Source organism: Neophocaena asiaeorientalis, unplaced genomic scaffold (assembly GCF_003031525.2).
Source record: "Neophocaena asiaeorientalis asiaeorientalis breed wild unplaced genomic scaffold, Neophocaena_asiaeorientalis_V1.1 scaffold932, whole genome shotgun sequence".
NCBI lineage: Eukaryota > Metazoa > Chordata > Mammalia > Artiodactyla > Phocoenidae > Neophocaena > Neophocaena asiaeorientalis.
In genome coordinates, this window is record NW_020172903.1 from 129,879 (window position 1) to 148,599 (window position 18,721).

General features: G+C 35.0%; 1 protein-coding gene across 9 annotated transcripts in view; it reads left to right on the forward strand.

Annotated features, from left to right (window-relative positions):
* Positions 1-18,721, forward strand: part of ERLEC1 (endoplasmic reticulum lectin 1) — a 42,126-nt gene that overhangs the window by 2,898 nt on the left and 20,507 nt on the right. For 7 of the 9 annotated variants that reach the window (XR_003002871.1, XR_003002872.1, XR_003002873.1 and 4 more), the window contains exons 2-9: positions 2,552-2,656; positions 4,278-4,358; positions 4,932-5,009; positions 5,150-5,213; positions 6,217-6,251; positions 8,265-8,488; positions 8,581-8,710; positions 17,962-18,123. Coding sequence is in view for 6 of the 9 variants with exons in the window: in XM_024742015.1 (XP_024597783.1) it covers positions 2,552-2,656; positions 4,278-4,358; positions 4,932-5,009; positions 5,150-5,213; positions 6,217-6,251; positions 8,265-8,488; positions 8,581-8,710; positions 17,962-18,123 (879 nt within the window). In the remaining 3 variants the exon portion in view is untranslated. The remainder of the gene's footprint in view (positions 1-2,551; positions 2,657-4,277; positions 4,359-4,931; positions 5,010-5,149; positions 5,214-6,216; positions 6,252-8,264; positions 8,489-8,580; positions 8,711-17,961; positions 18,124-18,721) is intronic. The other 2 variants (XM_024742017.1, XM_024742016.1) reach the window with 2 other exon arrangements.

Consider the following 18,721-nt stretch of genomic DNA (forward strand, 5'->3'; position numbering starts at 1 on the left):
ATGGTTCGAAGCATGTTATATATATTAACAAGTAGTGCCATTGAGTTTATTTTACAGCCTCTCCAAGGATAGTTTTCTCTCTCATCCTGTATCTTAATTCTTCCAGACTCATGTCAAACATTAGGAATTTCTCCCCTGCCAAGATACTTTTTAAATTCCTTAATCTTAAAGACCACACCTCCCTTGATTAGTTTCATTATATTAAAATCTGATTTTTATCAAATCACTAATCTTACACTAGAAATACTTTAAGGTGTTAAGTTATATAGAACAAGTTTTTTAACACTATCTGTGATTCTGTGCATTCAGAATTATATTTTTTAAAGTAAAAACATGTTTTACAAAATCAGAAGGAAGCATTTTAGTAGTAGATCAAAAAAATTTTTTTAACTTAGAAAATCACAAAAGGTTAACTTTTCCCCTGTAATTTATATTATTAAAAATTAGGGTAAAGTTTGTTAAAATTTTTACTTCATGATCCCAATAAGTGATGCACTATTTCAGCAAAGAGTTTTTAGATAGAAGAATTGCCACTTGGTCTGTTTTATCAAAGAAGAAAGTAGCCCTTCCTAAACTAATGAAAAATGAATCTTTGCAGCAACAACAAATCTTCAAATAAGAATAGTGATGGTTTCTACTTCTGTTACCTTTTACCTAAACCTTAAAAGCGATAGGCAGAGGCATGAATTTCTTCACATAGACATAAAACCCAAGATTAGTTTTAATTACAAAGAAAGAATTGTCTTCCTTTCTTTGCCGTTGCTCTAGACAAGCAGTTTCTTTTTCCATTGTTAGCATTGTGGTAAATATTTTAGTAAATGAGTCAATATTGCTGTAGAATCCAGTTCTGAATATTAAGTTGCAGGTACTTCACAAATAGAGAGGATTAGATTTAAGTCATATGCTACTGTCCACCTTCCCTACAGTACAGGAATGATTTGACAAGACTAAGACTTCAAGGCCATCCATTGCTAGCTAAATGAATGTAAGTCATGCTTTGTACAACTCACTATCATATGTTCTGAATATATCCAGAAAACACCGAGAGACATTATAAGTGCTTTGTCTTACAGCAGTTTGTTGGCTCAACTGAATAAACGTTTCTAAGGATCCCTTTATCACAAATTTGGCTTTACAACTCTGACTTTCAAATCTCTTTGATTTCTCTCTTCACTTGTGATGATCTTTTATTAAATAAGGATCTTTGGCCATAGTCCAGGAGTCTATATAGTAATCTAAGAAAATGTTAACAAAAGCTAGTTCAAACATGTTAAAACAGTTAAGAGCACATAGAATATGGAATCAGTCTGCTAGGGTTCATGTCTGGGCTGTGCTACTTACTGGCTATATTACCTTGGACAAATTATTTAAGCCCTGGACTTCAGTTTCCTTTTCGGTGAGATGGGTACAATGCTTGCTTCGAGCATCAATCAGACAATAAATGTAAAGAACTTAATTTGGTAGTGTCATATAGCTAATACAGCTAGTATTTACTGCTGTTTTGTTTTGTTTTAATGTCTTGGGAAAACATCTCCTAATTTGTATTTAAGATAACATCAGTTTCAAGTAGTACTGGTTTTATTATAGTTAGGAATTGTTTTTGTTAAACTGAGAAAAGAGCAGAGATATGTAATAAGGGTGGTTCTTTCCTTGCCAGGGATAGCCAAATAGTATAGTGGTTTTACAATGCTGTAAGAAGAGAAAAGTTAAGAGAGAATTGAATTGTCAGAGAACACCTCTCATAGACTTTGAAAACTTCTGCCTTAGTAGTTAGTGACATATTTGCTATCACAAAGCAGAGATTTCTTTTTAGTTAAATAATATCAGTTATATTAATTGAAATGTTCATTTGAATTACATTGGTTCATTTTGATTTGTGAATTTGTTTGGTTTTATACTGTAGACCGCTTTAAGGATAGTTTTGTTGATATATACCATGAATCCGCAAACTATACCTTTGGGCTGGCCCACTCCAAACTTTATTTTTGTAAAGCTATTTGTTTGTTTTCTCAGAATACAACCATGCTTTTTCATTTACATATTGCCTGTGCACTTACTTCCTTCAGTGCAGAATTGAGTAGTTGCAGTAAAGACCATATGTTATCCAAATATGAAAACTACTACATTATATTATGTTCAGGTGTCCCATCCAACAGAATTGAGAGTATGTTTATAAAGTGCTGTAAATTCTCATATATAGATGGTAATTGTTAGTAGGAGTAATAAGTATTCAGTGATGATGTATCCATGAACATTGACACCTCTTACTGCTTTTTAATCTGTATTATAACTCCAGTCTGTTGCATTACTACTTTTTTCTTTTTACTCCAAACTTTATTTTTGTTCCTTATTTTCTGTTACATTGTAACACCAGAATAAAGTTTGTCATCTTCATTTTGTCATTAAAAAATATGTAGACTCTTTTCCCTGCCTTTGCAAGTATGTTTAAAAATCCTGTTGAAGTGATGAATTAGTTTAACCTGGGACTGTAAGTTAGTATAGTTCAGTTTAATCAGCTAAAGTAATGTACATTTTTTTGTTCTATTTCTAGCCTACAACTGGAGTTTTGTATAAAGAAGATAATTATGTCATCATGACAACTACACATAAAGAAAAATATAAATGCATTCTTCCCCTTGTGACAAGTGGTGATGAGGTAAGTTTTTATAAATACATTGATAAACCCTGTCACCAAAGATATTTATTTAAAACATTGCAACTCCATACCTTAAAATAAAATTGAGTGACAGGTTTCTCAATTATCCTGTCTTACTAAAAATATAGTAATCACTTTTTTATTGAAGTATAGTGATTTACAATGTTAGTAATCCTTATTATTCCTGAATTCTTTGATTTTTACAATTCAACTTGGAAAAACTAGCAACCAGTTATTAATGTTTTAGATGAAAATCTAACTCCACAGATGCTTTCTTTTATAGAAATGAAGGTTTTGAAACAAGATAAAATTTTAAATGTATATGTGACATTTTTTATAAAGAATTGCTAATAAGTAAATCTATAGGTACCTTGTGCTTTCTTACTACCTTAGCTCATGCCCATTTCTTCCACCTAAAATGCCCTAACTGCCTCTTATCCATCCTTCAAGGCAATTACTTCTTTCAAGATGAAACACGAGAGGCAGCATGGTAAAATGGAAAGGACACCAGCCTAGGAGCCAGGAGGCTGAGGTATAGGCTATAGTTAGCTGTGGAGCCTTGAACAAATTTGAAACTCAGTTCCTCCACTCAATAAGTTTATTGAGGTAATTACATAATATTTTCGCAATCTGTAAAATGGAAGTATTAAACTCAGTGAGTTTAGGTTTCTTAGGTTTTGTTCAGACTTAAAATCTGTGAAAGACAGCTATCTTATTTTGTTTTAAACCACCTTAAGACACAAATACACACATATGCAATTACACACGTATTTATGGCATTCAAGTCTGAAATGTAAAAATATATGGAAAACTGAGAAGTATATTAAAACTTTCCAGTGTATTCTATAAGATTCAACTATTCTGAGGCTTTCATAGATAGAATTTGTTTGGATACAAGCATTTAATAATTCTGAAGTAGGTTTATAAGAATTGTTCAGGAAACTGATACTTAACCTTTTTCTAAGAGAAGAAAGAATGGAAGATTATTCTATGGCTCCATATTTTATACTTCAATTCTTTTTCTTTTTTTTTTGGATTATAGTTGATTTACAATGTTGTGTTAGTTTCAGGTGTACAGCAAAGTGAATCAGTTATACATATACATATATCTACTCTTTTTCAGATTCCTTTCCCATATAGGTCATTACAGAGTATTGAGTAGAGTTCCCTATGCTATATAGTAGGTCCTTATTAGTTATCTATTTTATATATAGTAATGTGTATATGTCAATTCCAATCCCCCAATTTATCCCTCACCCCACCGCTTTCCTCCTGGTAGCCATAAATTTATTTTCTACATATGTGACTATTTTGTTTTGTAAATAAGTTCATGTGTACCATTTTTTTTTTAGATTCCGCATATAAGTGATATTATATGATAGTTGTCTTTCTCTGTCTGACTTACTTCACTCAGTATGAAAATCTCTAGGTCCATCCATGTTGCTGCATATACTTCAATTCTTTTGAAAGAAGTGGCATGCCATAGGATCTTATTAAAGGTTTTGACTTTTTTCCCCCTTTTATTTCCAAGCATTTGTGGTTTGACCAATGAGTTAATACCTAAACAGTAGAGTTGGGTGAAGTTCCAGAATAATTGTATTAAACTCTAATTCTTTCATAGGAAGAAGAAAAGGATTATAAAGGCCCAAATCCAAGAGAGCTATTGGAGCCACTATTTAAACAGAGCAGTTGTTCCTACAGAGTATGTATTTTATGTTCACTTGATAACTAGAAAATAAATTTCCAGCAGCCAATAGGCCCTTGAAAATAATTCTCTGTTTCTTTTTACTTTATTATGTTGTATCACATTTTAAGTTAGTTGTAAAACTAAACTGTTGCTTAATAGTATTTTGTTCATTTAAATTCCTGTATAGTATATGCAGCAAACACCCAATAATATCAATTATCAAATAATATCACCAAACTGCTTTGAATGTTTTTCAGATCAAAAGAAAGTTTCTTTATATACAATTTTAATAAAAACTCACGGTTATTTTTTTAGGCTGTGTAAAAAAATGATCCCTTAGCCAGGTGTTTATTATAGACCCCAGGTATATTTAGACCTATTTCCTTCATAGAATTTTCACATTTAGCTAATTAGTGAAAACAATGAATAAGCTTCAGTAATTTCATGTTTTCTGAGGCATAATAATAACTTTCATTTAATGAAAGCTTGCTGTAAATCTTCAGAGAAGTCTTCAGTTGCTTAAAATATCAAAAAGGAATTCAGTTGAGTTGTGTGGCTTTTGTACATAAATACATCCATCTGTCTTAGATTGAGTCTTATTGGACTTACGAAGTATGTCACGGAAAACACATTCGGCAGTACCATGAAGAGAAAGAAAGTGGTCAGGTATTTTTTTCTTCAAAATATGAAATGTAGAACATTATAAAATGAAAACTTTAATAATGAGGTGGATGGTTTTAAACTGTATTCTTTAAAAATGTATTTGCCAAATACTTACTGTATTTTTATTTTATTTTTAAATATAGAAAGTAAATATTCACGAGTACTACCTTGGGAATATGTTGGCTAAGAATCTTCTATCCGAAAAAGGTTTGTTTCTACAGAGTGATTTAGTAGTAATGCTGGTATTTGGTTTAAAGTATATGTTCAAATTGGAATTTAAAAGATTTTGTTGGAGACTGTATGAATTTTAAAACACTAAAATAAACTTCTGAACAATCCCATAGAAAACTTTTTCAAAGAGAACTTTTCATTATTTTCTGTTTTAGCAAACATTATGCTTTTTTTCTACCTATTAATAAATTTTTAAAATCTGGTGAGCCATACATATCAGTGTTATATTTATATAGTGTTAGTCTTTTGCTTGGTTTAAGCAACTTTTTATATATGGAAATAGACATGTAGATGTATCCCTCAAATTATGAAATATTTTTATTCATCTATATTATTCAAATTGGTCAACTCATTTAAGATTAAACCTTTCACTGAGATAAAAACACTTCAGAAGAAAACTGTCGTGGCCAGTTCTTATGCCTCAAATAGAGTATTTCCTAAGTAAAGATGTAATGATTAAATATGACTGTTCTTTCAAAAGAAACCATTTCAAGGAATCTAGCTAAAAGTATGTGTATGTTTTGGGTCTTATTTTTATTTTAATTTAATTTAATTAATTTATTTATTGGCTGTGTTGGGTCTTCGTTACTGTGCGCAGACTTTTCTCTAGTTGTGGTGAGCGGGAGCTACTCTTCATTGCGGGGCTCAAGCTTCTCATTGCGGTGGCTTCTCTTGTTGCGGAGCACGGGCTCTAGGCGCGCGGGCTCAGTAGTTGTGGCTCACGGGCTCTAGAGCACAGGCTCAGTAGTTGTGGCGCACGAGCTTAGTTGCTCCACGGCATGTGGGATCTTCCCAGACCAGGGACCAGACCCATGTCCCCTGCACTGGCAGGTGGATTCTTAACCACTGCACCACCAGGGAAGTCCAGGTTTTCTTTAGAAAGAAGTTTAAGATTACAAAGTTGATGAAAACTTAGTCATTTATATCTTGTATATAAGTCACTGGTCATTATTTAACTTACTTCTGTATTAATCCACAGAACAAGAAGCGGAAGAAAAGGAAAAATCAAAAGAGGCAAGTGATAATTGGTGATTTTCAGTCTTAACATCTATTATTAGACATGAATTTATAAAACTCAATTGACAGAATATAGCCATGTGTTCTTTATCTATCAACTACCTCAAAGGATTTAGTCAAAGAAAATTTGCAATATGTTAGATTTTTATGAGAAAAGTTATGCTATAATACTTTTATTTACTTTAAGGTCATACAAAAATAAATGAATTTATCAAAGATGTGTCTGGGAAAGTTTCTATAACAGCATTATATCACTTCTGTGCTTCACAGTGGTTCTTTCCCTCTGTTCAACATTGGAGCTTTTGCATTTTTTCTGTTGTTTGGACCCTATTTCCTATGGGTAAAACAGATAAATCATAAATGTAAATAACAAGTTACCAGACTGCAAGCATCTTAAAAGCAGGGACTGTCTTTTTTCTCCTTACCCCACAGTGCAAAGCAGAGTGCCAGACATAATGTAGGCCCTTCATGAATGCTTATTGAATGTGAATGCATAATTGATGACTGAAAAATAGGATTGTTTAAAAAGAACGATTCCTTAGGGTGACCAGTTACAGTTTTTAAATGCCCCTGTGGTTCAAGGAATGCTTTATGAATCCTAAGAATTTCCATAAAGTTAAATAACTTATTGGTAGAGGATATTTCTATAAATGGTTTCATACCATAATGATTCTTTTATTAGAAGTAAAGTTAAATGGCAAAAGGCCTTAAAGATTACTTAAAAGGGATGCCCATAACTTAAAAGGGTGGCTTTGGGGGAGTTGGTAAGCTATGCATAGACACACACAGCATTGCTATTTTAAAAGGTTTTAATTTTACAGACTACCTTTGAGATAAAATATTTATCTCAAAATATTTTTGGCTCTGGAGGATAGCAAGATGGAATTCAAAGTGTGAAATGATCAAGGAAGAGGAAGAAAAGGGTAAGGGAAGAAAACTAACATTTATTGAGCCCCAATTCATAAGCCAGATGCTGTGCCAGGCATGTAACAAAGGGTAATGCTTAATTCTCCCTACAGCCTTTGAGTATATATTATTATTCTACTTTTATGAATGACAAAAACTGAAATTTGGTCAAAGTCATAAGGCTAGTGAATGCAAAGCTTGGATTTTAACCCAGGATTTTCTAATTCTAGACACTAGGCTGAAACTAGCATACAAGAAATCTCAAAATATTTTCCCCTGGAAACATTTATTTATTGCCTGTTTTGGGTACCAAAGTGATACAAGATGAGCTCCCTGCCTCCAAAGAGCTTGCTTGGAGATGATATTAACAATATCTTTTAAAGCCCTTCCATTTAATTCTTCTTGTGTTTATGTCGATAAAAGTATGGGAGCTAACTCCTTAATAATCCTTGTCTTCTGGGGTGATCTCCTTTATTCCCCCATTCCATGAAAATTTCTTCATCTGTCTTTTGCTGGCCATGAATGGATTTGTACAGGAGTTTATATGCTGAGAAGTATGTCTGTTAATAACAGGGAAGAAGAGTAAGCAGATCAGTGAACTAGCACAATATTTAGATTCCTGTTTTAGAACATAGTGTTAACTCTGTAGCCCTACTTTTTGACAAATCAAACTTCAAATCTCTAGAATCTAAATTCTAACATAGGCATTCACTTGAGAGTTTAGCGAAGAAAGCTCTGACCAGCCCAAGTATAGTAAGTTTCTATATTTTATCTTAGCACTTTATTTAGAACTTTTGAAAATAATTCATATTAATTATGTTATTATAGCCTTTTTTATGTAAGTGTACATCTTAATTTTAGCACCAAATAAAAATTTTCTTTTATTCTGTATTAAATTAGCTCTGAAAATATGTATTTGCTCAAATAAGAATATGAATGAAAAGAATAGTAGAGGGAGAGCTTATAGATTGTACAGAAATATTACCTTTATAAATGTTAGTTTATGAATAAAATGTAGTTTTCTTCCTTTCAGAATAAGTGCTTCTCCATCCTCACCCCACCTCTATTTCTAATGAAAAGTCTGTCTTATACTCTTTTTTTAAGATTCCCACTAAAAATATCGAAGGTCAGATGACACCCTACTATCCAGTGGGAATGGGAAATGGTACACCTTGTAGTTTGAAACAGAACCGGCCCAGATCAAGTACTGTGATGTACATATGTCATCCTGAATCTAAGCATGAAATTCTTTCAGTAGCTGAAGTTACAACTTGTGAATATGAAGTTGTCATTTTGACACCACTCTTGTGCAGTCATCCTAAATATAGGTAGGATGTGGATTTAATATTTTAAACATGAAATGCACACATGCTTTAAAGTGTCGTTTGCTTAGGTTTAATGCTTTGTTCTCACTGAATAGATTCAGAGCATCTCCTGTGAATGACATATTTTGCCAGTCACTACCAGGATCACCATTTAAACCCCTCACCCTGAGACAGCTGGAACAGCAGGAAGAAATACTGAGGGTGCCTTTTAGGAGAAATAAAGAGGTATGAGAATTATCTAACAGTATTTCTTTCAGTGCTTCCTTTTCCAAATTTCAGAGCATATATCAGTATTTTAATGATTTCTGTAGTATAGTAGTAGTCATTTATTTTCCTGACTCAAAATTGTCAATTCCAATTCTTTTGATTTTAATTCTTTTCCTTATTCTAATACTTCTCAGAAACTATTTTAGCATTCTCTTACACTCATGATTCCATAATTTTCTTTTTTATTAATTTGGCTGCATTGGGTCTTAGTTGCAGCATGCGGGATCTTCACTGCGGCTTGCGGGATCTTTCGTTGCAGAGCATGGGCTTCTCTCTAGTTGTGGCACATGGGCTCCAGCGCGCACGGGCTCAATAGTTGCGGTACATGGGCTCAGTATTTTGGCATACAGGCTTTGTTATCCCATGGCATGTGGGATCTTAGTTCCCCAACCAGGGACTGAACCCATGTCCCCTGCATTGGAAGGCAGATTCTTAACCACTGGACCACCAAGAAAGTCCCCCATGATTCCATAGTATTTTAAAGTTTGCCATCCTGTTCATTTCAGTTAAGTTTAATTTTTAGCTAGTTAACTGGACTTACCAGCTAAGCCTCTTGAAAATATAGACTGCAGCCCATCTCCTAATGCTTTATTTATTCTTCAGCTCATTGCTATTTATTATCAAACCATATTTCTATCATTCTTCTTAAACTGTTCTTATTAAGGTCAACAGCAATCTTTTGCTTCTAAATTTGCTGAACATATGCATAACTTGATCTTAGCTGAGCATTGGAAGCTTGAACTTTTTCTCCTTTCTTTACTACAGGTCATTATCTCTGGTTCTCTCTGGTTCTGATCTCTTGTGTACTAGTTCCTTCTCTGATTCCTGCTCCTTAAAATGTTGAACTTCCCCTGGTTCTGTCCATAGCTGCTTTCTCTCATTGTACATAGTCTCCTTAAGTAAGCTCATCCATGAGTTATAAATACACATCTGCAACACTGATCTTTCTCCTGAACTCAAATCACAATCAAATAATTAACATGTATTGAGTCTTTACAACTATTATCTAATCCTTACAATAGCGTATAAGATTTACTATTATCCACCTTAACAGGTTAAGGAACTGAGGTTCAGAGAGGGGAAGTGACAAGTAGTGGGTTAGAGATTAGAATCAAAGTAGTCTGATTCTACAACCTGTCCTCTTAACCACCTCTCTCTGCTACTTCTCCCTTTTGATATGCTATCTTCCCTTTTCATCTGCGTATTGGATGTATATACATTTTCGGTAATCTCAAACTTAACCATTTTTTTCTCTTTCACACTGACCCTTTTGTAGTCTTCCCCGTTGCTTTCAAAGCAGTGTTCTCTACCCAGTTGTCCAAGTCAGAAACGTGAGTCATTTTTCTTACCCATCTCTTAATTCATCTCTAACTCTAATCATTTATTCAGTGCTATCAGTGTTATCCACTGACTGCTTTTCAACTCTGTCCTGTCATTAGTTCAGGACCCCATCATTTTCTAAGACCAGAAACTAATGTCCTCATGCATCTTCTTTCTAATTCCTCCCACAAAGCTGATAAAATGTTCTTTCTGAAGTGAACATTTGATTATTTATTTAATCTTTTGGTAGTTAACATGATCTATACCTCAGGATAAAATCATTGCTCATACAATGGTATTATCAAAGGAGAGTCAAGACCATTTGTGGGGACTTCCCTGGCAGTCCAGTGGTCAAGACTCCGCACTGCCAATGCAGGGGACACAGGTCAATCCCTGGTCAGGGAAGTAAGGTCTCACATGCCATGTGGCATGGCCAAAAGATTAAAAAAAAAAAAAAGGACCATTTGTGATCTAGCTTCAGCTTCATCTCTCATCACCATTCCCTTGATCCCAGCTATTTTGAACAACTTAAGAGTTTCAGAAAAGTACCACATTCTTTCCAACCTCCTTTCCTTTGAATATACTGTTTTGCCTCTTCCTCTGTTGTCTTCTCCCCTCCCTCCCTATATCTGATGAACTAATAGAAGGTCAACACGTGTATGCTTGAAGATATGCTTCCAGTGTCACTTCCTTTGCAAATGAGCCATGACTTCTAATGGATTACCCACGGAAGAGATCAGTGTTTCCTCTTCTGTGGTCTTGTGTTTTATTCAGTCCTCCATTATAGCACTTTTATGGCTAAAATTTGTTCTTTTTCCTATGGTTCTTCATTTAAACGGAGGGAAAATAAACTATGCTTTTGTTACTTGGGGTTTCCAGCTCCTTGCATGATACCTGGTATACTGTTAGTACTTTATAGTGGGTTAATTAACATTTAACTGCAAAGCCTTTTTCTCCCCTTCCTCTTGGATACTTACTGCGAAAGTATTGCCAGACTCTTTGTGGATGTTGTGAACCCTGCCATTCTGAGAGGAGGAAAAATTTATCTTAAACTTAATCTGCATTTTATTTGAAGTGATGTATTGAAAGATTAGAGATGGAATTCAGTTCTCATCTTCTTCTTGATAGTAGTTTAAGTACTGACAGGTACTTAAAGTCAGCTTGATCAAAATGATTCACAAGTCCAACTTTAACTATTCTTCAAGGTAGAAGTACCAGTTTATTTTCCTTTAATTAATGTGTTTAATCTGCAAGTTGAGAAAAATTATTTTTAAAAAGCTACATATGGAGCGCTACCCACCACCAGTCCCTCCCATCAGGAAACTTGCACAAGCCTCATAGATAGCCACATCCACCAGAGGGCAGACAGCAGAAGCAAGAAGAACTACAGTCCTGCAGCTGGTGGAACAAAAACCACATTCATAGAAAGAGAGACAAGATGAAAAGGCAGAGGGCTATGTGCCAGATGAAGGAACAAGATAAAGCCCCAGAAAAACAACTAAATGAAGTGGAGATAGGAAACCTTCCAGAAAAAGAATTCAGAATAATGATAGTGAAGATGATGCAGGACCTCGGAAAAAGAATGGAGGCAAAGATCAAGAAGATGCAAGAAATGTTTAACAAAGACCTAGAAGAATTAAAGAACAAACAGAGATGAGCAATACAATAACTGAAATGAAAACTACACTAGAAGCAATCAATAGCAGAATAACAGGCAGAAGAACGGATAAGTGACCTGGAAGACAGAATGGTGAAATTCACTGCTGCGGAACAGAGAAAACAAAAAAGAATGAAAATAAATGAAGACAGCCTAACAGACCTCTGGGACAACATTAAACACAACAACATTCGCATTACAGGGGTCCCAGAAGGAGAAGAGAGAGAGAAAGGACCAGAGGAAATATTTAAAGAGATTATAGTTAAAAACTTCCCTAACATGGGAAAGGAAATAGCCACCCAAGTCCAGGAAGTGCAGGGAGTCCCATACAGGATAAACCCAAGGAGAAACATGCCGAGATACATAGTAATCAAATTGGCAAAAATTAAAGACAAAGAAAAATTACTGAAAGCAGCAAGGGAAAAACGACAAATAACATACAAGGGAACTCCCATAAGGTTAACAGCTGATTTCTCAGGAGAAACTCTACAAGCCAGAAGGGAGTGGCATGATATACTTAAAGTGGTGAAAGGGAAGAACCTACAAGCAAGATTACTCTACCCAGCAAGGATCTCATTCAGGTTCAGTGGAGGAATCAAAAGCTTTACAGACAAGCAAAAGCTAAGAGAAATCAGCACCACCAAACCAGCTTTACAACAAATGCTAAAGGAACTTCTCTAAGTGGGAAACACAAGAGAAGAAAAGGACCTACAAAAACAAACCCAAAACAATTAAGAAAATGGTCATAGGAACATAAATATTGATAATTACCTTAAACATGAATGGATTAAATGCTCCAACCAAAAGACACAGGCTCGCTGAATGCATACAAAAGCAAGACCCATATATATGCTGTCTACAAGAGACCCACTTCAGACCTAGGGACACATACAGACTGAAAGTGAGGGGATGGAAAAAGATATTCCATGCAAATGGAAATCAAAAGAAAGCTGGAGCAGCAATACTCATATCAGATAAAGTAGACTTTAAAATAAAGAATGTTACAAGAGACAAGGAAGGACACTACATAATGATCAAGGGATCAATCCAAGAAGAAGATACAACAATTATAAATATATATGCACCCAACATAGAAAAATCCTCAACAAATACTAGCAAACAGAATCCAACAACACATGAAAAGGATCATACACCATGATCAAGAGGGATTTATCCCAGGGATGCAAGGATTCTTCAATATACGCAAATCAATCAGTGTGATCCAAATGCCAATTTGTGATATTAACAAATTGAAGAAGAAAACCCATATGATCATCTCAATAGATGCAGAAAAAGCTTTAGACAAAATTCAACACCCATTTATGATAAAAACTCTCCAGAAAGTGGGCACAGAGGGAACCTACCTCAACATAATAAAGGCAATATACAACAAACCCACAGCAAACATCATTCTCACTGGTGAAAAACTGAAAGCATTTCCTCTAAGATCACGAACAAGACAAGGATGTCCACTCTCACCACTATTATTCAACATAGTTTTGGAAGTCCTAGCCACAGCAATCAGAGAAGAAAAAGAAATAAAAGGAATACAAATTGGAAAAGAAGAACTAAAACTGTCACTGTTTGCAGATGACATGATACTAAATATAGAGAACCCTAAAGATGTTACCAGAAAACTAGTAGAGCTAATCAATGAATTTGGTAAAGTTGCAGGATACAAAATTAATGCACAGAAATCTCTTGGATTCCTATACACTAATGATGAAACATCTGGAAGAGAAATTAAGGAAACACTTGCATTTACCATTGCAACAAAAAGAGTAAAATACCTAGGGAGACAAAAGACCTGTGTGCAGAAAATTATAAGACACTGATGAAAGAAATTAAAAATGATATAAACAGATGGAGAGATATACCATGTTCTTGGATTGGAAGAATCAATATTGTGAAAATGACTATAGTACCCAAAGCAATCTACAGATTCAATGCAATCCCCATCAAATTACCAATGGCATATTTTACAGAACTAGAACAAAAAATCTTCAAATCTGTATGGAGACACAAAAGACCCCGATAGCCAAAACAGTCTTACGGGAAAAAAACGGAGCTGGAGGAATCAGACTCCCTGACTTCAGACTATACTACAAAGCTACAGTAATCAAGACAATATGGTACTGGCACAGAAACAGGAACATAGATCAATGGAACAAGATGGAAAGCCCAGATGTAAACCTACACACCTATAGTCAACTAATCTATGACTATGACAAAGGAGGCAAAGATACACAATAGAGAAAAGACAGTCTCTTCAATACGTGGTGCTGGGAAAACTGGACAGCTACATGTAAAAGAATGAAATTAGAAAACTCCCTAACACCATACACAAAAATAAACTCAAAATGGATTAGAGACCTAAATGTAAGACCGGACACTGTAAAACTCTTAGAGGAAAACATAGGAAGAACACTCTTTGACATAAATCACAGCAAGATCTTTTTTGATCCACCTCCTAGAGTAATGGAAATAAAAACAAAAACAAATGAGACCTAATGAAACTTCAAAGCTTTTGCACAGCAAAGGAAACCACAAACAAGACAAAAAGACAACCCTCAGAATGGGAGAAAATATTTGCAAACGAATCAACGGACAAAGGATTAATCTCTAAAATATATAAACAGCTCCTGCAGCTCAATATTAAAAAAACAAACAACCCAACCTAAAAATGGGCAGAAGACCTAAATAGACATTTCTCTAAAAAAGACATACAGATGGCCAAGAAGCACATGAAAAGCTGCTCAACATCACTAATTATTAGGGAAATGCAAATCAAAACTACAATGAGGTATCACCTCACACCAGTTAGAATGGGCATCATCAGAAAATCTACAAGCAACAAATGCTGGAGAGGGTGTGGAGAAAAGGGAACCCTCTTGCACTGTTGGTGGGAATGTAAATTGATACAGCCACTATGGAGAACAGTATGGAAGTTCCTTAAAAACTAAAAATAAAATTACCATATGATCCAGCAATCCCACTACTGGGCATATACCCAGAGAAAACCATAATTCAAAAAGACACATGCACCCCAATGTTCATTGCAGCACTATTTACAATAGCCGGGTCATAGAAGCAACCTAAATGTCCATCGATAGATGAATGCATAAAGAACATGTGGTACATATATACAATGGAATATTACTCAGCCATAAAAAGGAACGATATTTGATCATTTGTTGAGACGCGGATGGATCTAGAGACTGTCATACAGAATGAAGTAAGTCAGAAAGAGAAAAATAAATATCATATATTAACGCATATGTGTGGAACCTAGAAAACTGGTACAGATGAACTGGTTTGCAAGGCAGAAATAGAGACACAGATGTAGAGAACAAACATATGGACACCAAGAGGGGAAAGCGGCAGTGGGGAGCTGGGGGTGGTGGTGTGATGAATTGGGCGATTGGGATTGACATGTATACACTGATGAGTATAAATTGATGACTAATAAGCACCTGCCATATAAAACAAATTAAAAAAAAAAGAAAAAACAAAAAGAGCTACAGATGATGTGCTTCCCTGGTGTTGCAGTGGTTAAGAATCTGCCTGTCAGTGTGGGGGACACGGGTGTGAGCCCTGGTCTGGGAAGATCCCACATGCCACAGAGCAACTAAGCCCGTGTGCCACAACTACTGAGCCCTCTTGCCACAGCTACTGAAGCTTGCACGCCTAGAGCCCATGCTCCACAATAAGAGAAGCCACCGCAATGAGAAGCCCGTACACCGCAATGAATAGTAGCCTCCACTCAACATAACTAGAGAAAGCCCACGCACAGCAATGAAGACCCAATGCAGCCAAATAAATAAATTTATTAAAAATAAAGCTACTGATGATAATGCTTTCTAAATACTTAGCATCTTTAGAGTACATGAAAATCTTAGCTAATACTGTAGGATGAGTGATTACTTAAAACTGATCATCCTTCAGAATAATTTTTTTAGAAACTTAGTTTATTACACATAACTTTAAAAATGTTGATATTTGGCATATGGTTTGCCTTTTAAGTGTGAATCAAGCTTTACCATAAAGGATTCTTTTTCTTTTTTAAACACAATACATATATGGCTATTAGAATTTTGGTTTGATGTTCCGCCTGTGTTATTACATTAAATTAATTTGGAAATTACTGGATTTATTAAGAATCTATTTTATGAATTTCCAAACCCTGCTACAAAAACTACTATCATCTTGCTTTTATTGGAGTAGTTTTCCTTAAAAATGAAAGTAGATGTTCTGTCCACAAGAAGGAATAATAAATTGTCATTCTTCTTTTCTTCCTACCTCTTCCCCTTTTCTCATCTACAGGTTTCACTATGCGTTACTATTCTTTTGTTCACTAACCTTACTATAGGTCTCATATATTGTAAGTAATTACTTTAGTCTAGTAAACCTTAGCTCCTTATGAGTAGTAACTATGTCTGCTGCTTTTTTTTTTTTTTTTTTTTGCTTTAGATGATCATTTTTATGAGTATCAGTGTCCCAATGTCTTACATGGTCAAGTACTACATTACAAAATACATCTTCTACTAGGAGATTTATAGCTGATTCACAAAGTTACTTAAAATTGATCTCAGGACTGTTGCTGTTGTAATTGTTGAAGACCCCGTAAGTTTGATGTAAGATTCTTGGGTAGAGCAAAAGAAAAAAACAGAAGAATAGGGTCGGTACTTCATTTTTAATACTCCATACTTAAAATACTGTCAGGAGCATAGTAGTAGGCTCTGAATATAGGAAGAGTTATATGTAAAATTCAAGGTTCTTTCAAAAAACAAGAGGCCATCTTGGCAATCTTTGTTCTTAGTATTGGAGGAGAGAGAGGATAAGGTCATTGGTTTCCAGAGTAACCACCCAGTAAATCCTACAAGCTGAAAAAGAAGAAAAGGACCACAATTGGTCAATGGCAACTACAGCGGGTGAAAAAGGAGTCTATACATTTTACTGTTTAATTTTTAAAAATTATTTTATTCAGTTAGTTGGTACACCCACTTCTTCAGTTCTGGTCTGGATTCATTTCCTCTCTGCTTACTGTGTCACTCCCTTATGTTAGATTCACTTTGTCTGTGGCCTGGGTAATTGCAGCTCCTAACTTGACTCTCCAGCTCCAGATTTGTTCTTACCATTCCTTCTTCCCTGCCCATGCTAAAGTAATTACTTAAAAAGCTGATCATACCATATCTTTGCCTAAAACCTAAAAGATAATGTCCAAACTTCTTAGCATTACATAGTTTTCAATCTATAGTGCCTGCTTCTCTCTGGTTTTAAATATACCATACCACACATCTTTGCTCTTACCTTTTCTTCAGGTTCACATGCATATGCATGCACACAAAACACATACACAGACATTCACGTAAGTCACAAATTATTAATGTTTCATGAATTAATCAAGGGCTTTCTCTTTGTGAAGTCTTCGTGTTTCAGTTCTTTGTCAAAGTCTACTTGAATCACCCCTACCTCTGTGAAACTGCTTTTCCCTGTACCCTTTCTTTATTAAACTGCAGTTTCCTCCAGGGCAACAACCAGGTCCTGCTACATTTGAATAATTATAACTAATATTCATATTTGTCCCACTCAGCTCTTTATTAGCCTGCTTGTTATCCTTTCTTTACCCATAGTAATCACATTTCCAAAACTAAATGTAGAAACACAAAATCTAACATGTAGCAAAGTACTTAATAAAAATATGAGACAAAATATGTGAAATGGAAATTATCTCTATATGGGTCACCGTGCCCCTAACTAGTAAATGGAACTAACATTTGCCTAGAGCTTTCTCTATACTATTAAGTGTTGCAAAATTCATTTTCTTAAAACACATTAAAAATGAGTGGACAGGGACTTACCTGGTGGTGCAGTAGTTAAGAAAGGGACAGAGTTCAAGCCCTGGTCCAGGAAGATCCCACATGCCGTGGAGCAACTAAGACCACATGCCACAACTACTAAGGCCGTGCGCCTAGAGCCCATGCTCCACAACAAGAGAAGCCACCATAGTGAGAAGCCCGCGTGCCACAACGAAGAGTAGCCCCGGCTTGCCACAACTAGCGAAAGCCCACATGCAGCAACAAAGACCTGATGCAGCCAAAAATAATTAATTAAAAAAAACGAGTGGACATTTTTTTCCAAATTTTCTGAAGTTTAAAAATAATAATTTAAGTCATACTGAAAAAAATTGTGTGGCAAAGAAGCCCTTAAACATATGTTTATTTAATTTTAGGAAGATATGCAATCAACTAAGGAAGAGAGATTTCCAGCAATCCACAAACCCATTGCTGTTGGTTCTCAGCCAATGCTCACAGTTGGAACAACCCACATATCCAAACTGACAGATGACCAACTCATAAAAGAGTTCCTTAGTGGTTCCTACTGCTTTCATGGGGTGAGAAGTGAACCATCAGCTTAAGTATTTATTCTTACAGCTTTCACTTGTGTGTTATTTATCAAGGGGCATTAGTAGCACTGAAAAAGATTTTTTGTCTATAGAGAAATGGCAGGATTCTGGAAGCTTCCCAATGGACATTTTCTCTCTGCATCTAATTATAATCCAATACATAGCCATTATATTCTCTTTACTCACAGGCTAAAACTTGATGTTTACTTGACAAAAATATATATATTTAAGTACTTCATATGTGATTCTGGCTAATTGCTGGAATGGGCATCAATGATTGTGTAGCCAACATTTTGGTTATGTAGCAATCACATTTAAAATTTGAGCTAATATCTACAAAGGTTAAATTTTGCCCCTAAGAACTCCAGTGAGAAATACACTTATAAGTGGAATTTTCATTTTACTTTATTTTACCAGGGTGGTACAGCAATTATTCTCTAGTAAAGTCTATTTTTTAAAGTTTATCAGTAATTTTTAATTTTGATTTTCAACCATATTGCTAGTACAGTTTTTTAAAATTATATGTATGTCCATCACTATCATGCAGCAGTATTGAGACAGACCGCAATATGCCTTTCTCTGTACT